Source organism: Pan paniscus, chromosome 19, assembly GCF_029289425.2.
Source record: "Pan paniscus chromosome 19, NHGRI_mPanPan1-v2.0_pri, whole genome shotgun sequence".
NCBI classification, from domain to species: domain Eukaryota; kingdom Metazoa; phylum Chordata; class Mammalia; order Primates; family Hominidae; genus Pan; species Pan paniscus.
Window position 1 is genome coordinate 33,754,557 of NC_073268.2, and position 22,713 is coordinate 33,777,269.

At 41.9% G+C, this 22,713-nt stretch overlaps 1 protein-coding gene and 1 pseudogene across 6 annotated transcripts in view; one reads left to right on the plus strand and one right to left on the minus strand.

The window, feature by feature from the left end:
* The window catches only part of LOC100987117 (polycomb protein SUZ12-like), a 46,736-nt gene extending 25,418 nt beyond the window's left edge, over positions 1 to 21,318 (minus strand). The window contains exons 1-6 of one of the 6 annotated variants that reach the window (XM_063599147.1): positions 20,633 to 21,318; positions 17,775 to 17,821; positions 17,621 to 17,685; positions 10,428 to 10,496; positions 9,295 to 9,361; positions 1,997 to 2,083 (exon numbers count right to left, since the gene is read on the minus strand). In XM_063599147.1, coding sequence (XP_063455217.1) covers positions 9,352 to 9,361; positions 10,428 to 10,496; positions 17,621 to 17,685; positions 17,775 to 17,821; positions 20,633 to 20,867 — 426 coding nt within the window. In that variant the 5' untranslated portion in view covers positions 20,868 to 21,318 and the 3' untranslated portion in view covers positions 1,997 to 2,083; positions 9,295 to 9,351. Of the gene's footprint in view, positions 1 to 1,996; positions 2,084 to 9,294; positions 9,362 to 10,427; positions 10,497 to 17,620; positions 17,686 to 17,774; positions 17,854 to 20,632 lie in introns of all 6 variants that reach the window. The other 5 variants (XM_063599146.1, XM_063599144.1, XM_063599145.1 and 2 more) reach the window with 5 other exon arrangements.
* LOC100991242 (leucine-rich repeat-containing protein 37B-like) overlaps positions 1 to 22,713 on the plus strand; it is a 423,125-nt pseudogene that overhangs the window by 325,270 nt on the left and 75,142 nt on the right.

Sequence of the window (22,713 nt, forward strand, 5' to 3'; positions counted from 1 at the left end):
TATTTAGCTAACAGTGATCTGAAACAGTTGTATATTAGAAATTTAGAATTAAAAGCATGCTAAATCTCTCTGGTAAGGCTTTTTAGCAACAACAAAAAAACCAGGCTAAAATGTTAAACTCATGTACTTTTATCAAATCTCTTAAATGTTCTATTTTAACATGACAATGACTAATAGGACCATTAGAAATAAAAAAAATGACTAATAATCCCATGGTCAACAACTACATTATGAAACAGTAAATCCATATAGTTAAAATATGTTGTTTAACAGAAAGGATCATCATCCTTAAAAAAACAAAAACAAAACTGGTTTTATCTACCAATGATCATATTCTGAGTAATATTCTGTTATTGTATGATTAGTTACACTGAAAATGCATACTAGAAAAACTGGAAGGATCAGAAGACTTTTATGACAGTATCTTACAGCAGCTACTTCTTTTAAAATAAATAGAATACATACAGTCTAAAAAAATTTCTATTTTATAAGACTATAAAGTGAAAACTATGAATTCTCACCCACCCCCAGGTCTTACGCTCCGGAGATGACTAATACTAGCAGTTGGCTGTGTATATTCTTCCAGGAAAATGATTACCCCTGATACATTTTTTTGAACATAAGAATGACTATATTTATATTCATATCTTATTCTAAGTAATGTATCTTGGATTTTCATATCATCACTTGTAATGTGTATGGTGGTTAGGTAGGAGTAAGAAGTGATAAAGGCTGGAGTGCAGTCTTGCAATCTCGGCTCGCTGCAAGCTCCGCCTCCCGGGTTCATACCATTCTCCTGCCTCAGCCTCCTGAGTAGCTGGCACTACAGGTGCCTGTCACCACGCCTGGCTAATTTGTTGTATTTTTAGCAGAGACGAGATTTCAGCATGTTAGCCACTCGATCTCCTGACCTCGTGATCTGCCCACCTTGGCCTCTCAAAGTGCTGGGATTACAGGCGTGAGCCACCGCACCTGGCAAGGAGTGATATTTCCTAACTTTACATACATTTTTTTTTTCTTGAGACAGTTTCACTCTGTCGCACAGGCTGGAGCTCAGTGGTGCAATCATGGCTCACTGCAGCCTCGACTTACTGGGCTCAAGCAATCCTCCCAAGTAGCTGGGACTACAGGCACAGGCCATCATGCCTAGCTCATTTTCGTATTTTTGGTAGAGACAGGGTTTCGCCATGTTGCCCAGGATGCTTAACTCCTGGGTTCAAGCAATCTTCCCACTTCTGCCTCCCAAAGTGCTGGGATTGTAGGTGTGAGCTACGGCAACCGGCCTTTACATAAACTTTCAAAAATAAAGTTCCACTGCTGCCTCCATGGTGCCTTAGTCTACTCCCTCCCAGTGATTGAGGCCCTTATGGCCTATGGTCTTGGAAGAATATCAGCACTGGGACCCTGGACCCAGACCAGTTCCTACTCCTCTTGAAACACTGGAGGACTTGAGGCAACTAAAGGTACATATGTTGGCTTTGATCGGTTGACCAGGAAACATCTTAACACTTGTTTCTATGGTGAAATAACTTCACCTTATAAAAATTTGAAGCAATGTACTAATAAGTGAATGGCTAATAACGCTGACAACAAAATTTCTTTGCCTGAGAGCAGTGTTACAAAGGATAATCTTGTGGAAAAAACTCTCTCTTAGCCCTTATCTAAAATGTCAATGGGTACAAATAGCTAAGAAATACGCTAACAGATTGAAATGGTAGAAAAGCAACTGAATTTATGCCAGATGCTAAAACACAGCTTCTCCATTTCCAGACTCCTATGAGAAAGTTTTGTACAGACACTTATTAAAAGACTAGAAAAACTACACAGATATGCGAGTTGGCAAAAGAGGTTATCAGTTTTATAATTAGGCCATCAACACATTTCTTAAGCTTTCAAAATTTAAAACTCAGCTTTAAAATACAATATATATGCATAAAGATGTCCAATTAAGCAAATTATTCCATTTAATCTACCAATATCATTTTGTTGACATTACCTTTTCTTTTTTTGTGGCAAACTTTCACAAGCAGGACTTCCAGGGTAACAGAATTTTGTTCATTTTCTGAGTTTGGTGATGGCTTACCTAAATAGAAAATCAGCATTTTAAAATATATTTTAAAAATATATGAACACGGTATTCATTTTGCTAACAAGTCAGGGAACTTCAAACAGAGATTTCCCATAATAAGACTTCTCAAAAGTTCACTCATTCTTTTTTCCTCAAATCAGTTCCAAACTTACAGCAAACTCTTTAAAAGCCTTTATATATAGTGTAAATAAACCACTCACAAAACAAATATAATTACCGTCCTATATGCTGTAATTTTTTTTTCCATTAGATATAGGATTTGCTCTGTTGCCCAAGGTACAGTGCAGTGGCACAATCACAGCTCATTGCAATCACAAGCTCCTGGGATCAAGTGATCCTCACACATCAGCATGGCAGCCTCCTGAGTACCTGGGATTACAGGCATGAGCCACCATGCCCAGGTTGTAAGTATAAAAAATATTCACTGGCCAGGCATAGTGGCTCATGCCTGTAATCCCAACACTTTGGGAGGCCAAGACAAGAATATCACGTAAGGCCAAGAGTTCAAGACCAGCCTGAGCAACACAGAGACCTCGTCTATACAAAATGTCAAAAAATTAGCTGGGTGTGGTGGGTGTCATGTGCCTGTAGTCCTAGCTACCTCAGAGGCTAGGTGGAAGGATCTCTTGAGCCAAGGAGTTCAAGGCTGCAGTGAGCTATGATCCTGTCACTGCCCTCTAGTCTGGGCGAAAGAGTGAGATCCTGTCTCTAAAACACATCTACACATTTCCATTTATATATATATATTTCCTAATTCCTTTTCGAGACAGAGACTCGTTCTGTCACCCAGGCTGGAGTGCAGTAGGGCGATCTTGGCTCACTGCAACTTCTGCCTCCCGGGTTAAAGTGATCCTCCCACTTCAGCTTCCCAAGTATCTGGGACTACAGGTGCGCACCACGACACCCAGCTGATTTTTTAAATTTTTAGTAGAGATGGGGTTTCACCATGTTGGCTAGGCTGGTCTTGAACTCCTGACCTCAAGTGATCCACCTGCCTTGGCCTCCCAAAATGCTGGGATTACAGGTGTGAGCCACCACACCTGGCCATATTTACTGAATATTTCTAATTTGAAGATTTAATATTTTTGTTTGTTTTTCAGACAAGGGTCTGGCTATGTTGCCCAGGCTGGTCTCAAACTTCTGGGCTCAAGTGATTCTCCCATTTTAAGCCTAAGTAGCTGAGACTACAGGCACATGCAACTGGGCCGGCTTGAAGATTCAACATTTATGATAATACACTGCTAGTCAAAAGTAATTTTGACAAATACAGTTAAAGCTTCTTGGTAGAAAGCATAAATGAAAATAGTTGCAGAAGGGCCGGGTGTGGTGGCTCACGCCTGTAATCCCAGCACTTAGGGAGGTCAAGGCAGGTGGATCACCTGAGGCCGGGAGTTCGAGACCAGCCTGACCAACACGGAGAAACCCCGTCTCTACTAAAAATACAACATCAGCCTACAGCTAAAAATACAACAACAGATTACAGGTGGTGCACGCCTGTAATCTCAGCTACTTGGGAGGCTGAGGCAGAACTGCTTGAACCAGGGGTGGGGGGCAGAAGTTGCAGTAAGCCGAGATCATACCATTGCACTCCAGCCTGGGTGGGCAACAAGAACGAAACTCTATCTCCAAAAAAAAAAAAAAAAAAAAGTTGCATGAGACAACCACATTCAAAATAAGCATCTTCAATTTTTTTGTTCTCCTAAAATCTACTAGAAAAATTATTAAGATAACATTTGAATTAAATCAGTTACTATTATACATGTTTCATTATGAATGCATAGAGACAACTAAACTAAAAAGTTCTTGATCTGACCAAGACTTGTGGCCAAAAGGATAAAAAATGGATTTCAAAAAACATTAAACATTATAAAACGTAGAGACAGAGCTATTTTTAGACGCTTTCCCCAGAATTTCTCTACAGTTTAAATGGGATAACAAAAATCAAGATATTATTTACTATCTAGAAGAATATCTTGGCTTACAAAAAATTTAGGGGTGTTAATTTTGAATACCATAGTCTATATTCTCTATGTAAATTAACTAACAAAGGCTACAAATTAAGGCACCACTGCACTCTTGCCTGGGCAACAAAGCAAGACCCCGTCTCAAAAATAAATAAATAAATAGTTAAAAAAGGCACATTGACTTATCAACCTACTAAAAATAAAAATGAGCCGGGCACGGTGGCTCACACCTGTAATCCCAGCACTTTGGGAGGCTGAGGCAGGTGGATCACAAGGTCAGGAGACCGAGACGATCCTGGCCAACATGGTGAAACCCCTTCTCTACTAAAAATACAAAAATTAGCTGGGCGTGGTACCGTGTGCCTATAATCCCCAGCTACTCGGGAGGCTGAGGCAGGAGAATTGCTTGAACCAAGGAGTTAGAGGTTGCAGTGAGCCGAGAGCGCGCCACTGCACTCCAGCCTGGCGACAGGGCGAGACTCAGTCTCAAAAAATAAAAAAATAAAAAATAAAAAAAATAAAAAAAAATTGAGGCTGGGCATGGGGGCTCATTCCTGTAATCTCAGCACTTCAAGATGTCGAGGTAGGAGGATCACTTGAGGATAGGAGTTCAAAACTGGCCTGGGCAACATGGTGAGACCCTGAATCTACAAAAATTCAAAAAATTAGTGAGGTGCGACAGTACATGCCTGTAGTCCCAGCTACTCAGGAGGCTGAGGCAGGAGGATCCCTTTAGTCCACGAGTTCAATCCATCAGTGACCTATCATTGTGCCACTACACTCCAGCCTCGGTGACAAAGTGAGACCTTGTCTCAAAAAATAAAAATAAGGCCAGGCATGGTGGCTCACACCTGTAATCCCAGCAATTTGGGAGGTCGAGGCGGGTGGATCACCTGAGGTCAGGAGTTTGAGACCAGCCTGGCCAATAGGTGAAAACCTGTCTCTACTGGGAAAAAAAAAAACCAAAAATTAGTCGGGTGTGGTGGCAGGTGCCTGTAATCCCAGCTACTGGGGAGGCTGAACTTGAGAACTGTTTGAACCTGGGAGGCAGAGGTTGCAGTGAGCCAAGATCATGCCACTATATTCCTGCCTGGGTGACAGAGCAAGACTTTGTCTCAAAAAATAAAAATATATGCTTGAAAATAACCCTAATAAAAGTTCTAATTCAGGTATCCTTTGAGGGGGTTGTTCTCCAGCTACTAACAGAAGACGAGGAATAAGGACAAGAGAGAAGTGACATTTTGCTTCGTTTGGCCCTGGTAAACACTCGGAAGCAACTCAGCTTTAAAAATCTTTTCATGATGCATTTTAGTCCATGGAGATGCACTCAGCACTCAAGAGTTGTTACCAGAGAATTCCAACATTGGGGACAGGCACAGTGGCACATGCCTGTAATCACAGCACTTTGGGAGGCCACAAAAGGCGGATCACTTGAGGTCAGGAGTTCAAGACCAGCCTGACCAACATGGTAAAACTCTGTCTCTACTAAAAATACAAAAAGTAGCTGGGCATGGTGGCAGATGCCTGTAATCCCAGCTACTCAGGAGGCTGAGGCATGAGAACTGCTTGAACCCGGGAAGAGGAGGTTGCAGTAAGCCGAGATCGCGCTACTGCACTCCAGCCTGAGCGACAAAGCTACATTCCATCTCAAAAAAACAGCAACAAAAAAAAGATAATTCCAAAATTGGTAGGACAGCATAAGAATCCCTAGAATCCTGCTAGCATATACAACTACACAAAGGCAAGAGATTTATTCTAATCAGCCATAGTGCCTGGTCAAAATCCAAGAAAAATTCAAAACTGGAGTACCAGAAACAAGAGCTGGAAAGGATGTAAGGCATTATATCAGACCTTCTGTAAAGAAAATAAAGGCCAGGCGTGGTGGCTCACATCTGTAATCCTGGAATTTTGGGAAGCCAATCTGAAAGGATCACTTGAGGCCAGGAGTTTGAGACCAGCATGGGCAACAGAGCAAGACCATGTCTCTTAGAAAAAGAAGGCTGGGCGCAGTGGCTCACGCCTGTAATTGCAACACTTTGAGAGGCCAAGGTGGAAGGATCACTTGAGGTCAGGAGTTTGACACCAGCCTGGCCAATGTGGTGAAACCCTGTCTCTACTAAAAATATAAAAATTAGTCGGACGTGGTAGGGCATGCATATAATCCCAGCTACTAGGGAGGCTGCGGCAGGAGAATCTCTTGAACCTGGGGGACGGAGGTTGCAGTGAGCCAGATCGCACCACTACACTCCAGCCTGGGCGACAGTGTGAGACTCTGTCTCAAAAAAAAAAAAAGGCTGGGCGCGGTGGCTCACACCTGTAATCCCAGCACTTTGGGAGGCCAAGGCGGGTGGATCACGAGGTCAGGAGATCGAGACCATCCTGGCTAACATGGTGAAACCCTGTCTCTACTAAAAATACAAAAAATTAGCCAGGCGTGGTGGCACGCACCTGTCCCAGCTACTCGGAAGGCTGAGGCAGAATGGCGTGAACCCGGGAGGCGGAGCTTGCAGTGAGCTGAGATGGCGCCACTGCACTCCAGCCTGGGTGACAGAGCGAGACTCTGTCTCAAAAAAGAAAAAAAAGAACTAACAACCATTTAATAGCCCATGTTTTTCTATCAGCTCCTTCCACCAACAAGTTTCTGCAACTGACTTAAGACAACTGTAGGTCTAACATATAAAAGACCCTGAAACACCAACTTCTTTTGAACAGATAATGCTCATATCTTGGTTTAGTTTATAAATTACTACAAACGTCATAATAAACTCAGGCATTTATTTGACTGAACTAACTTTTGGGCTATACTACTATGGTATTTTTATCTTGATACCCCTTGAACTTTGAGGAATGAAATATATTGGGCTCAGGAGCAGACATACTATAACTTTGGCAGTGCTAAAAGATCATGAATTCTAGTGGAAGACTCCCAGACTAGACCTGTACAGATCCGGGACCCAGTCAAACTGAAATAGTACAAAGAATGTATGCCGGGCGCGGTGGCTCACGCCTGTAATCCCAGCACTTTGGAAGGCTGAGATGGGCGGATCACGAGGTCAGGAGATCGAGACCATCCTGGCTAACACGGTGAAACCCCATCTCTACTAAAAATACAAAAAATTAGCCGGGCGAGGTGGCGGGCGCCTGTAGTCCCAGCTACTCAGGAGGCTGAGGCAGGAGAATGGTGTGAACCCCAGGGGGCACAGCCTGCAGCGAGCCGAGATCGCGTCACTGCACTCCAGCCTGGGTGACAGAGCGAGACTCCATCTCAAAAAAGAAAAAAAAAAAAAAAGAATATAAATGGAGGAGAGATACTTTTGTGTATGACTTAAGATATGAACTTCTACTAACTAATGTTATGGAACAACAAAGATTTATCATCTTTTTTCTTTTTTTGGGACAGAGTCACATCTTGCCCAGGCTGGAGTGCAGCAGCACAATCTTAGCTCATTGCAACCTCTGCCTCCCGGGTTCAAGGGCTTCTCCTGCCTCAGTCACCCAAGTAGCTGGAATTACAGGTGTACACCACCTCGCCTGGCTGATTTTTGTGTTGTTTGTAGAGAAAGGGTTTTCCCCTGTTGGCCAGGGCAGTCTCAAATTCCTAGCCTCAAGTGATCCACCCACCTCAGCCACCAAAATGCTGGGATTATAGGTGTGAGCCACTATGCCCAGCCTGTGTTATCTTTTAAGAATTTGACAATAGATTTTAGAAGCAAATATTTATATTGCTGGCATCATATACTGGTGTTTAGGGTCCTTCTTACAACCCTGTGTGATAGGTTTAGGAGAAAAATAAGATTACCTTAATTTGAAATAAGAAATAGATTAAAGGAGGCTGGGCGCAGTGGCTCACGCCTGTAATTCCAGCACTTTGGGAGGCTGAGGTGGGCAGATCACCTGAGGTCAGGAGTTCAAGAAAAAATTAGCTGGGTGTGATGGCGGGCACCTGTAATCCCTGCTACTTGGGAGGCTGAGGCAGGAGAACGAGGGAGGCAGAGGTTGCAGTGAGCGGAGATCACGCCATTGCACTCCAGCCTGCACAACAAGAGCAAACCTCCGTTTCAAAATAAATAAATAAATAAATAAATACAAAAATTGGCCAGGCTTGGTGGCTCACACCTGTAATCCCAGCACTTCGGGAGGCCAAGGCAGGCGGATGGATCACTTGAGGTCAGAAGTTCAAGACCAGCCTGGCCAACATGGTGAAACTCTGTTTCTACTAAAAATACAAAATTAGCTGGGTGTGGTGGTGCACATCTGTATTCCCAGCTATTCAGGAGGCTGAGACAGGTGAATCGCTTGAGCCCGGGAGGTGGAGGCTATAGAGCCAAGATCGCGCCACTGCACTCCAGCCTCAGCAAGAGGGAGACTCAGTCTCCAAAAAAAAAAAAAAAAAAAAGGCTGGGTGTGATGGCAGGCGCCTGTAATCCTAGGTAATTGGGAGGCTGAGGCAGGATAATTGCTTGAATCCAGGAGGTGGCAGTTGCAGTGAGCTGAGATAGCACCACTGCACGACTCCATCTCAAAAAAAAGAAATACATTAAAGAAAGTTAATAATGTAGGGTCTTAGCAGTAAACTTAAAATGACACACTTTCTTAATTCATCTTAGTGCCTCTGGGAGCAATACTGAGACATTCATAAGAATCTTGAGAGGCTTAAATGGCCAACTCACTGGTCCTAGCTAGACCCTAAAGACTGAAAAAATTCTCTTCCAAAACTACCAGCAGGAATTTATGTAACCCTCTGATTTTAATCTTTGAGTTGCTATTGAACCACTGGGTCAAAAGGAACAAAATTACTGGGGAAACAATTGTTCAGAGAGAATTGAACAGTATGTATCTCCCACACACTCTTACTTAGGGAAGCTCTGTAATTTCAAACCCAATGTCACAATGAGATAGTAATAGGGTTTAGTAGTGAAGGTAAACCTTGATGAGGAAGATGAAGAAAAGGGTCCAGTGTTCTTGCTGTTGGTTCATGCTTCCTTCTCACTTGAACCCTGAAATGACTATAGGGCAAACTTTTAATGTGGTCAGGAGAAAAGAAGCAGGGAGGTCAGACCAGGATCTTACTACAGTCTGTATTTTAAGTAACAAAGGCCCTGAGGATCCCAAGAGCTCTGTCTAGGGTAGGTGACCAGACAAGAATCTGGAATATAAATTCTAGTAAAGAAAAATGTGCGTGCACTGCGAATATTCTCAGTTCTATCTTATAGGGTCCTCCCTGGGCATTAACAGACGTACCAGGTAACAATTCAGGATCTCAGCTTCTAGAATGGACTATCACAGTTTATTTACAAGTCAGGACTGCCTAGACATGGAAATATAAATTATACTTCAACCCCACAAGATTGCAGGATATAAAATAAAAAATATCATTTTACAATCCAAGTAAAAAAATCACTTAATTCCAAAGCCAAACTTAAAATAGAAGGAAGCCAAACTGAAAAAAAGGAAGTCTTTTACCAGTCAACAGAACAATGGGAAAACAATGAGATGCATAAATGATGCATCATTAAGTGTATATCCTACCTAAATTCGTAAGCTGTGATTTAAAACTAAGAGGAAAAGAAAAATGCACTGTGACAAATTTTCCAACTCTGTTTTTTCAAGAATCTAATATTTTTAGTTCTGCATTCTCTCTAAAGGTAGTTAATGAATGAACAAACACCACCCAAGCTGCTGTTTCTCCTTAGAATATTCAATTTTCTATCAAAAGTATCAAAAAATAAAGTTTACATATCAAAAAATAAAGAGAAGCATACTATCTAGAGTAGACAGATATCAGACTAGTCAGAACATTTAGGGATTCGTTCTAGGTATATATTTGATAATGTACAATAATTAGATTCTGTCCAAATGTTCAAGTTTCTGAAACTATGTGAGAAACATATTTCAAATATGAAATAAAAGTTATGAATATGTTGCCTGACAGATTTAAATGAGAAGAAAAAGATGGAAAAAAAGAGAACCCCTCTCATATTTGAGAATAACTTACAAGATACGTGATATTGTGAAGTCCATGCCACAGTACCTAGCACATATACTATAAATGTGAGTATCCCTCTTTAAATGAGGTGGTAGAGTTAAGACCAATGGCAGAAGTCAGAGGTTTCACTCAAAATGGAAGAAACTGGTAATAAAGATAAACAATAATAAATACAACTACACTGGAGGTATTCAAGCCACAGCTTAAGTATTCTCTGCCAGGAATGCTACAGAAATTAATTTCTGACTTGTGTGTGAGTTTGGACCAAACTGACCTCTAAGATTCCTTCTAACTCCTTATATCAAGGTGATCACTAGGAAAATGATCACTGTAATTTTTCCTCTTTCCTAAAGTATATCACTTAATGTAAACTGATAGGTTATCTTACCTATGAGATTCTTGCTCTCCTTTCATTTTCTCTACTTTTGATAACATATCATCAACTTTAAATGTTTTCCTGGAAGAAACAGATAAACAAAATAATCACTTCTCAACTGGATAAAAGAAACAAATTATACTTTATTGTCACTCTAATAGGCAAGATGGAAATCAGATTTTGATTATTTTTAGTAAGATAAACTATGGATGATTAGCCATAACAATGAATACTATGGAGACGGTGTATAATACAGCACACAAGCCTTCAAGCCCCATCTAAAACGCCAACTTGTTTTCATTAAACCTTTTACCCAATTATTCCCAAACCAGTGATTTCTCCTTACCCATGGTACTTGGTTTATATTTATTTTGACACTTAGTTTTCACTCAGTTTCCTACATGTAAAACTCATGTAAATATTTTATTTCTCCTACTAGATTATACACTCCTGAAGGGCAGTAATTGCTCTTCTTCAAGGAAAGCTATGCAGTGCTGGCATAGTGCCTTATACTTGGTAGGTATTCAAGTATCTGTTGAATTAAGCCAAACAAATATAAATTATGTGTATTCTGGAACACTTAATACGTCTACTAAGCAACACAACAAATATGTACTAGCACCATCACATAAAAAAAGAAATATTCTATAAAATATATTTGAAGTTCATAAGGTATCCTCAAAGATTATCAGCAAAGCCTAAAGCTCAATGATATGTCATATTAAAGAGATGGTTGTTGACATCATGAAAAAATTTTGAAGTTAGGGAATGATCCATCAAATCGTAATAAAACTATTACCTTTTAACTCGACAAGTTTAAGAGAAAAAATCTATTTCCCAAAAAATAGAAACTTAAGTATAACTTCTCAAAGCAATTAAAGAATGAATGGATTGTAAAACAAGCCTCATCTTAGTTCTTAAGGTGGTCTATGACATGTTCTAGAGATAGAGTCTAAAAATCTATACCCATATATAATTTAATTAGAAAAAATGTTTCTCTTTATACTCATATAGTCCCTTCCTCTTTAGGACTTGAAAAGCCAAATGTATTCCACATCAATTTGTTACTTTATAATGCTTGAATGCAGACACCAAAAATTACGAATAATCTCTTTCGTCAAAAAGAGTTTTTTGTTTTTTTTGTTTGTTTGTTTTGTTTTGTTTTTGAGATGGGAGTGTCATTCTTGTTGCCCAGGCTGGAGTACAATGACATGATCTCGGCTCACTGCAACCTCCACCTCCTGGGTTCAGACAATTCTCCTGCCTCAGCCTCCCGAGTAGCTGGGATTACAGGTGTGCACCACCACGCCCAGCTAATTTTTGCATTTTTAGTAGAGACAGGGTTTCACCATGTTGGTCAGGCTGGTCTTGAACTCCTGACCTCAGGTGATCTATCCACCTCTGTCTCCCAAAGTGCTAGGATTAAAGGTGTGAGCCACCATGCCTGGCCAAAAAAGAGCTATTTATTGTATTCAACTACTGTAAAAATTATCAGTAGAGAAACATTAATGTAAATATAGTAAACTACTGATATTAGAGCAGAATTGATGCAATCTATATTTCAAGTGAATGAGAAGAGCCTCCATAGCAAAGCTCTTAAGGGAAAAAAAGCTTCTCTAACTTTAGAGTTACTGAAAACTTCAATATTAAAGTTTCATCCAAGAGTATAGTAAGAAGTGCTTTCTGAAGGATGGCTATATATTTTCAATCTCCACAGATAAGAGAGAAAAAAGAACAAAAATAAAGGACTCTTTTAGGCTAGTTGCAAAGAGCTATTCAGTATAAATACTGAAAGTTACTATTGGGGAGGGCCATGAAATTACTGAAAACTTTTCAGAATGTTTATGTAATGATTAAGAAATTCTGTCTGCAGAAAAAGACTGTACGTTCTAAGGTTCATCTCATCTACCTTTATGAAGCTGTATACAGGAGAAGTGAATAGAACTGAATATTAACCATTTGAAACAGATAAGATCACAAAAGCAACCCAGCCTTCCTTAGGAAAAAAACAAAACAAACCTCATAAGCAACTATATAAAAGCCGCTCCTCCCCCAACACCAAGGATTTCTGTTCTTTAGAAAGGTAATGTTACTGTAGGTCAGATTTAAAGAAGGATATAATTATCAAAAGGTCATTGAAAAGGAGCGTATTTAAAAATTCAAGAAATTTCAGAAAATTTTCTTGGGAGACTTCAGAAACAGCTCACACGATATCTAGCAAAATGGATTCAATAAAAGATGCCCTTCTCGTGACCTATATTTTTACTTTGTTGGGGCAGTGTTAGCCTATGGAAGTTGAATACTTCTAGAAAGAGTAAAGCACGAGCTGACTTTAATAAATATACCAGAATTAATATCACGACTGAGAGTATGACTTTAAAGGGAGTGATATGCTTATTCCAACAATGGATATTATGTTGTTGTAATAGTAAAAAAGGAGTTCTGAAAACATTTTGAGAAAAGACGACAATAACTGGGCTAAATCTGCCACCTTCGAAAGTCACCAACTACGCTGAAGACAACAGCAAATGAGTTGTGCTTTAATTTCTTAATAATTAGTCCTAATAAGTAATAAGATCAGGCATCTAACAAGATGATTAAATGATTCCCATACTTTTTTTTTTTTTTTTGAGACACCGTCTCCCTCTACTGCCTAGGCTACAGTGCACTGGCACATTCATAGCAACCTTCGAACTTCTGGGCTCAGGTGATCCTCCTGCCTCAGCCTCCTGAGTATTTGGGACTATAGTCATGAGCCATGACGCCCAGCTAATTTTTTTAATTTTTTGTAGATATAGGGTCTCGCTATGTTGCCAGGGCTGACCTGTAACTTTCACCTTTAAATGTAAACTTGTTCACTTGATATGCTCAAATAAATATAATCTTGCACCTAGGACAAAAAACTTGCATTCATAATTACATATGGTTAAGTACTAAATGTTACACAAGCAATCCTTCCAACTCAGTCTCCCAAAATGCCGAAATTACAGGTCTGAAACACCATGCCTAGCCTATTCCTACCCATTTCTGTAGGAACTAAACTAGGTGGGACTTAAATTTGTTTCTTGGCTGGCAGATGGCTTAAAAATTCCCCAAAGACTTTTTTTTTTAACCTAAAGGGCAATAATTAAGAAAATCAGTTTTTACTTAACCAAGCTTTTAAAATTATCTCTACCCATGCAGACAACAGAAACATATCTTGCAATGGGACACATTAATAAACATGACGGGAAAATGGAACTTAGATTTTAAATGTGTACTTTTTAGCAGGACGCAGTGGTTCACACCTGTAATCCTAGCACTTTGGGAGTCCGAGGTGGGCAGATCACCTGAGGTCGGGAGTTCGAGACCAGCCTGACCAACATGGAGAAACCCCATCTCTCCTAAAGATACAAAATTAGCCAGGCATGGTGGCGCATGCCTCTAATCCCAGTTACTCGGGAGGCTGAGGCAGGAAAATCACTTGAACCCAGGAGGTGGAAGTGGCAGTGAGCCAAGATTGCACCATTGCACTCCAGCCTGGGCAACAAGAGCGAAACTCCATCTCAAAAAATTATAATAATAATAAAATAAATGTGTACTTTTTAATCTATGAATGCAAACTTATTTTATAATAATTTAATTACTTTGTAAATTAAGATCAGGTTGCATCCTAGGCAGCAACTCAACTGACCTTCTATATTAAAAATGCTTTGATGGCCAGAGACGGTGGCTCACAACTGTAATCCCAGCACTTTGGGAGGCCAAGGCAGGCGGATCATGAGGTCAGGAGTTTGAGACCAGCCTGACCAACATGGTGAAACCCTGTCTCTACCAAAAATACAAAAATTAGCTGGGCGTAGTGCCACACGCCTGTAATCCCAGCTACTCAGGAGGCTGAGGCAGAATTGCTTGAACTTGGGAGGCGAAGATTGCAGTGAGCCGAAACTGCACCACGGCACTCCAGCCTAGACGACAGAGCAAGACTCTGTCTCAAAAAAAAAAGCTTTGATGAAACAAAACAGTTAGTCGAATTCTACTAGTTTTATAGAATAAATCAAGGGTGGGGAAACTATGGACCATGGTCAAATCTGGCCTATCGCCTGTTTTTGTACAGCCTGGAAGGTAAGAATGGTTTTTACAGATAAACATTAGCAATTGATTTGATTATAGAAAACACTAACTCTGAACCCCAATTCAGCTAAGTGTTATCTCCCCTACCCTCACAAAAATAAAATTCTCATTTCTCATTAGTAGGCCTGTATTACAAAATGTTGTATCTTATATTGTTGTATTTTTATCAACAAAAAATTTACAGATTGACATTTTGGACTGAAATTTTAAAAAACTGTAAATTTTTTCTTTCTTTTAATACTAAGTACCTACATAATATCCTCAATTTTGCATCCTGGCCAGAAAGCCTAAAATAATTACTATTTACTGGTCCTTTACAGAAAAAGCATGCTGAATGCTGGCAAAAATCAAATAATGGAGTAGACAGGTAAAGGGTGGACAAAACTAATTCTGTAACCTAATTCATCACCTCCTTTTTGGTTACTTAGGTGCTCAGCAATTTTCACCTATTAATTGCAATGCAAACTTGCTCATGCACGCTCTCTATTCAGAAAGATTGCCAAAAGACAAATAATTTTCACATTTCAATCCTTCAAAATACAAGTAGATTTACAAAACTCAACTATGTCTTGCTATAGAAATGTGATACCTACTTAATAAACAGTAGTAGTCCACCAAAGAGCTTAGTTTCAAACTATCGAGATAACTTGATGGTTTTACTAAAACTATAATGACAATACCAAATGCTTAACACAATTCTCGCCTTTAAATGTAAACTTGTTCACCTGATACTCTCAAATAAATATAATCTTGCACCTAGGACAAAAAACTTGCATTGATAATTATGTATGGTTAAGTACTAAATGTTACACAGCAAAAATAAGCTGTCTCCCACCTCCAGACCCCACTTTAAAATCTAATAATTTAAGACTTCATTGTTTTTAAAAAAACCTTCATCCTATTGATTTCAAAAAGCGTTTGCCCTTCAATAAGACCACCACCAAGGCCGGGTGCTGTGGCTCAGGTCTGTAATCCCAGCACTTCAGGAGGCCAAGGTGGGTGGATCACCTGAGGTCAGGAGTTCAAGACCAGCCAGGCCAAAATGGTAAAACCCCGACTTCATGAAAAATACAAAAAATTAGCCAGACGTGGTGGTGGGTACCTGTAATCTCAGCTACCTGGGAAGCTGAGACAGGATAATCCCTTGAACCCAGGAGGTGGAGGCTGCAGTGAGCCAAGATTGCGCCATTGCACTCCAGCCTGGGCAACAAGAGTGAAACTCTGTCTCAAAAAAAACAAAAAAACAAAAAACAAAAAACAAAAGATATAAAATGAGACTTTCTGAACCCAGCATTACAGGAGCTAATTCAAATTACACACAATAATCAAAAGTTAACTTAAATTTTATGTAACAAATATAGTTACCCTGAGCCCTTTAGTAAATATTTAAATCCTCAACTTCTATCAAACTTGAAAATAACCAGTGGAGGCCGGGCGCAGTGGCTCACGCCTGTCATCTCAGCACTTTGGGAGGCCAAGGCGGGAAGATCATGAAGTCAGGAGTTTGAGACCAGCTTGGCCAACATAGTGAAACCCCATCTCTACTAAAAATACAAAAAATTAGCTGGGTGTGGTGGCAGGAGCCTATAATTCCAGCTACTCGGGAGGCTGAGGCAGGAGAATTGCCTGAACCCGGGAAGCGGAGGTTGCAGTGAGCCGATATCGCACCACTGCACTCCAGCCTGGGAGACAAGAGCGAAACTCCATCTCAAAAAAAGAAAAAGAAGGCCAGGCTGGGCATGGTGGCTCACTCCTGTAATGCCAGCACTTTGGGAGGCTGAGGCAGGCGGATCCTGACGTCAGGAGATAGAGACCATCCTGGCTAACACAGAGAAACCCCGTCTCTACCAAAAATAGAAAAAAATTAGCCAAGCATGGTGGCACGCGCCTATAGTCCAAGCTACTCGGGAGGCTGAAGCAGGAGAATCTCTTGAATCTGGGAGGCGGAGGTTGCAGTGAGCCGAGGTTGCGCCACTGCACTCCAGCCTGGGAGACAGAGCGAGACTCCGTTTCAAAAAAAAAAAAAAAAGGCCAGGCACGGTGGCTCATGCCTGTAATCCTAGCACTTCAGAAGGCCGAGGCGGGTGGATCACCTGAGGTCAGGAGTTCGAGACCAGCCTGGCCAACATGGGGGAAACCCCGTCTCTACTAAAAATACAAAACTTAGCCAGGTGTGGTGGCAGGCGCCTGTAATCCCAGCTACTTCGGAAGCTGAGGCAGGAGAATCGTTTAAACCCAGGAGACAGAGGTCACAGTGAGCCGAGATTGCACCATTACACTCCAGCCTGGGGGACAAGAGTGAGACTTCTCTCAAGAAAACAAAAACAAAACAAAACAACAATAAAAAAAAAAAAATGAGGCTGAGGCAGGAGAATGGCATGAACCCAGTAGGCGGAGCTTGCAGTGAGCTGAGATCGTGCCACTGCACTCCAACCTGGACAACAGAGACTCTGTGTCAAACAAACAAACAAACAAACAAAAAAAAGAGAAATAACCCATGGCACAGAGTAAAAATATAATCAGTAAAATCACTTTATTCACTTAACTACTAAAATCAGTTCTTTTTTTTTTTTCTTTGAGGTAGAGTCTCACTCTGTTGCCCAGGCTGAAGTGCAACGGCGCAATCTCGGCTCACTGCAACCTCCACCTCCCGGGCTCAAGCACTTCTCCTGCCTCAGCCTCCCAAGTAATTGGGATTACAGGCACACACCACCACGCCCAGCTAATTTTTGTTTTAGTAGAGATAGGGTTTTGCCATGTTGGCCAAACTGGTCTCAAACTCCTGCCCTCAAGTGATCCGCCCAACTTGGCCTCCCAAAGTGCTGGGATTATAGGCATGAGCCACCACACCCAGCCTCATTTCTATTAGGGGGGAAAAAAAAAAAGCTAATAACAACCTGAGACTTACAAAGATTATACTATTGAAAACCACTGTGCAACCAATTCAACCAGTCACTCTCTCACTTCAGTTTTCATATTAAATATTTAGTTAGAAATAGTACTTATTTTTGTTCTTTTTTTTAATTTTGAGAAATAGTACTTTAAAATAAAACATGGTTTGATCAACTTGAAATAAGATTCATAAAATGTACCTTTTGATGTTTGTTCTGGAGTTTCGATGAGACATGTAAGTAAGAGTTCTGTGCAAAAATATTGGCTACAAAAAGAGTTTTAAAAATGTTAAAATTGAATACAGATGCAGTTATAAGAGAGAAATAATATTGATGAATTTTGTTGACTACTTACTGCTATGAGATTCCGAGTTCGAAGAAATCTATAGATCTGTGTTGGCTCTAGGTAATAGGAAACAAAATCCAAACATGATCTAAACTTACTTGTCAGAAAAATATCAACCGAGACCATGTTATAATCAATATAAACTTGTCATCTGCTATGGAAATCACGCACTAAATATTTATATCGCACTAAATATTTACATCAAGAAAGTTAGTATGCACAGTAAGATCAAAAGGTATTCAATCAATGGCATACATTCACAAAGTTCATCTACGCTTTTTATATTGAAGGTTCTCTACAATATTTTTCTTAAGCCTTTCTAAGATAGTTATTGTTACCAAGCAGAACTCAAGAGAAGTAGTTGTACTCATTTAACTTAGCTAATTTAAATTATTTATAACCGATTTTCTTCCAAAAAGCAGCTGTAATAGGTAGCTGGAGTCAACAAAAGAACTATTGATTGATGCCAAACGATGAAAATTTCACTTTTTAAATGGTCACTTAAAAAATTTGTAGTCAGCCGGCCAGGCGCGGTGGCTCATGCCTGTATTCCCAGCACTTTGGGAGGCCAAGGTGGGCAGATCACCTAAGGTCGGGAGTTCGAGACCAGCCTGACCAACATGGAGAAACCCTGTCTCCACCAAATATACAAAAATAGCCAGGCATAGGGGCGGCGCATGCCTGTAATCCCAGCTACTTGGGAGGCTGAGGCAGGAGAATCACTTGAACCTGGGAGGCGGAGGTTGCCGTGAGCCGAGATTGCGTCATTGCACTCCAGCCTGGGCAACAAAGAGCGAAACTCCGTCTCAAAAAAAAAAATAGTAGTCAGCCAAAACAGAATCCTAATACATCCTAATACAGATATGATGACATCCTAATACAGATATGATGACATCCTAATACAGATATGATGACATCCTAATACAGATCCAGACATTCCTAATACAGGTATGATGAAAGTCAGTCAAGATTTTTTTTTTCTTTTTTTGAAAAGGGGTCTTGATATGTTGCCCAGGCTGGTCTCAAACTCGTGGGCTCAACAGATCCTCCTGCCTCAGCCTCCAGAGTAGCTAGGATTACAGGTGGGATCCACTGCACTCAAAAGTCAGTCAATGTTGAAATAAATCTCGGACACAAACTGCAGCAAAAATTCTCAATAAATATTCCTAATTATAATTTAAAGTTGTATTTATTTTGTTCAATATAAATATTATCTCAATACATTTTTTAAACAATTGACAGATTCACAAAACCGTCTAACGCTTAAAATGAGTTGAATTAAATTTCAAATTAGTTAAAATGTAATTTGTTATACAGGACTTAAGTGGATGAAAAATACATATACTATTAGTTACATTAATGACCTATTAGTATCACGTTGTCATTATACAGCAGTATCAGAATAAACCAAATAGAAATAACCATGTGAATAATCACATTCAAGTATTTAAACTTTCCAGTAAACAACTTCAAGTTGTTTTATGACCAGATCTAGCTCTTAATGACACTTGACTTCCCTGAGGTCGACTCATCAGAACGCAAATACTTAAAACTTTCTTGGAGGATGTGTCTTCTCTTAACATTCAGAAAGAACTTTTAAAATTTCCACCTAAATCTTCAATTGGTTAGTTTTATTTTAAATTAACTAAAGGGAGATGAGATACTTTAGAAGGGGTACAAACAAGTATCATTATTGTCACCACTGCCCTTCAGTTCTCCATCCTATTTCCAATTAAAGCCTCTCCAGATATTTCAAAGTATATTAAGAAATATAATATGTGAATAATGTGAATCTCTCTGAAGCAGGTTCAATATTCGTTTCCATAAAAACTGAAATTCCTTCTATTAAGTTCCAATTAGAATTTCATGAAGCACTAATGAGAGAGAATGAAGGAAGGGTATTAAACAACGTAATGCGTCTTTCTAAGCACAGCTGACACCATGCCCTTAATATATGCCACAGTGAAATTGTAAATAAGGACACTGGGCGGTAGAGCCAAGTTTATTCAAGTTTCTGTAAGATTATTTAGCTATTAAAGATCACCCAAATTATAACACACAAAAGCAAAAAAGGAAACCAATCAGGATATAACATTCCTTAAAGAACAATCAGGATTATTTATAGTCACGATGTTTTTAATAAATTCTATTGTTTGTTTCCAGACACCTTGCTCTCCTTTCCAAATAAGTCAGTTTCACCTTCCAGACAGAACTTAGAAACAGAAATTGACGCAAGAAAATGTTCTGTAAGCCAGGTAGAAAAAGCAGAATTCCGGGGTCGTCTCCAGAGAAGATGCTTGACCACTCTCTGGCTCAGTTTACATATCCACAAAATGGGTGGATAGATTTGAAGGGTTTTAAGCATCCAAAGGTGCCATATGAACCTGCAGCACCAAGTTAGCGCGAAGGCATTTCAGACTAAGGACAATTTCTTCGGTTCCACTGCACTTATCCCTTCACAGGCTTCATTTTGCCCCTCAAAAGCTACAACCGAAATCCCTGTATTTATAGAGTCCGAAAGGCATGAAAGAAAACGAACCAGTCTCGGGATGTGACTGCGGCTCAGTTCAACTGCTACCTCCTCATCTAAAAGCCGCCTGCTCTGAACGTGGGGCCCCAGTCCCGAGCCTCTTGCGTCAATCTTGGGGGAGTCAAGAACCCACCCGGACTCTCTTTTCCAGCTCTCCCAAGGCCCTGGACTCCGGATCCCCTGGAGACGTAATCTCCGAAAGGGGGACATCCCCTCAATTCCTCCCTCCACTACCACACAAGTGGACTCCCGAGGAGGAAGGGGGCCCAGCAGAGTGTCCCATCCCCGGTGTTGGCACAGTGGGTCTTCCTGCCCTCAAAGCCTCGCACGCACTCACTCTCAAAGGCCTGGAGGAAAAGCTCGTGGTCAGCCTGGACGTGCTCCATTTTCGACTTCTTCACCGGTAACGCCGCGGAGGCGGAGGCCGAGTAACTGCCACCGCCTCCACAGCCCCCGCCGCCGGATTTGCCGCTCGAAGCCGTCGCCGCCGAACCCCCGAAGCCGCCTCCCCCGGACCCCGCGCTGGGCCCCGAGCCGCCCCCTCCCCCACCGCCCTGCTTCTGAGGCGCCATCGCGGTCCCTGCCTCCTCCCCCGGCCAGCTACTCGCCGGGCGGCCCCGGAGAGTAAGCGCCTGCAATACCAACCGCTCGCCCCAGCAGGCTCCGGCTGACCGAGGGGGGAAGGAGGAGAGAGGGGAGGAAAGGGGAAGGGAAGGCAGGAGGAGAGGAGGGAAGGAGGGAGGAAAAAAAAGTGTCTCCTCAGAGCCCCGCTCCGCCCACTTCCCTCGCCCGGCGCTCTGATTGGCCGGCGGGAGCGCGCGCCGCCGGGCCGCCCAGCCCGTTGGCCCGCGGATTCCCCCGTCAGTCACGCGGAGGCGCGGCTTGGTTGGCCCGTGCGCGCTGCCGATCGCGGGCCCGGCCGCCTCTTTGAACTGAATTCGCGGGAAAATTAGGGGTCGGAGCGGCCTTCCTGCTGGCCCCGGTGCATTGTGGGGAGAGAAGGACCCAGCGAGCGGTTTAGGGAGTCTAGATCCTTAGTTTTTTGCCCCCAAACACCGTAAGAGTGGTCAGAGAGGTAAACTGGTTGAGAAGTACTTACATACACTCTTCTCTTCTTGAGGATCTATAGCTTTTCAGCTCAGAAAGCTGAGAAGGAATCCGGTGTTTTGCGAGTCTTGCTTTTTTTTTTTTTTTTTTTTTTTTTTGAGACGCAGCCTCCCTCTGTCGCCCAGGCAGGAGTGCCAGTGGCGCGATTTCGTCTCCCTACAACCTGTGCCTCCCGGGTTCAAGCGATTCTCCTGCCTCAGCCTCCAGAGTAGCTGGGATTACAGGCGCTCGCCACCACGCCTGGCTAATTTTTTGTGTTTTTATTAGAGACAGGGTTTCACCATGTTGGCCAGGCTGGTCTCGATCTCCTGACCTCGTGATCCGCCTGCCTCGGCTTCCCAAAGTGCTGGGATTACAGGCGTGAGCCACTGTGCTGGCCAGAAACACACATTCTCTGAGGCGGGCCCTCCAGCATGGGAACCCCTGCTCTTGTCACATCCAGCTGTCATCCCAGCCAGTCCCATCTCAGGCTGTCCTGGGCTCTCAGTACCATCATTGAGCCAGCACTTTCAAATCTCTTATGTCCAGCCTGGAATTTCTCATCAGAGCCCCCACTACCATTTCCCTGCTGAAAACCAAAACCCTTGTAATTGGCCCAGTTAGCTCCCTGACCCCATGTCTGCTCCAGCCACTCCTGCTATTCCTGGACCACAGCAGGCCTTGCCCCAGGGCCTTTGCACCTGTCGCTTCCTCCACCTGTAGCTTCTGCCAACCCACTGTCCACATGGCCGGCTCCTTCAGGCCATTGCTCAGATGGAACTATTCACCTGGTGTATAGAATGTCCTCTTCATGGGGCAGGGATCATTGAACTGTTTTGCTCATGGTGGCCGTATCCCCAACTTTTACTTTTTTTTTTTTTAGAGATAGGGTCTTGCTCTGTCACTCAGGCTGGAGTGCAGTGGTGAAATCATGGCTCACTGCAGCCTCCACCTCCCAGGCTCAAGCGATCCTCCCGCCTCGGCCTCCCTAGTAGCTGAGACCACAGGTATGCGCCATCACGTCCAGCTAATTTATTTTATTTTGCAAAGATGAGGTCTTGCTATGTTGCCCAGGCTGAACATGAACTTCTGGCCTCAAGAGATCCTCCTGCCTCAACATCCCAAAGTGCTGGGATTACTGCGTGAGGCCATCACCACTGTTGTCTTCATATACTCAACTTTTAGAATAGGCCTGGCACGCGGCAATGAATTATTTGTTGAATGAATCTCAGATCCCAAAGCTGAGACTCTGCCTTGATTCCTCACCTTCCCTGTCATCCCCCTCACAGAAGCCATCAGCAAGTCCTGTGGGCTCTGCCTCTCAAGTATCTC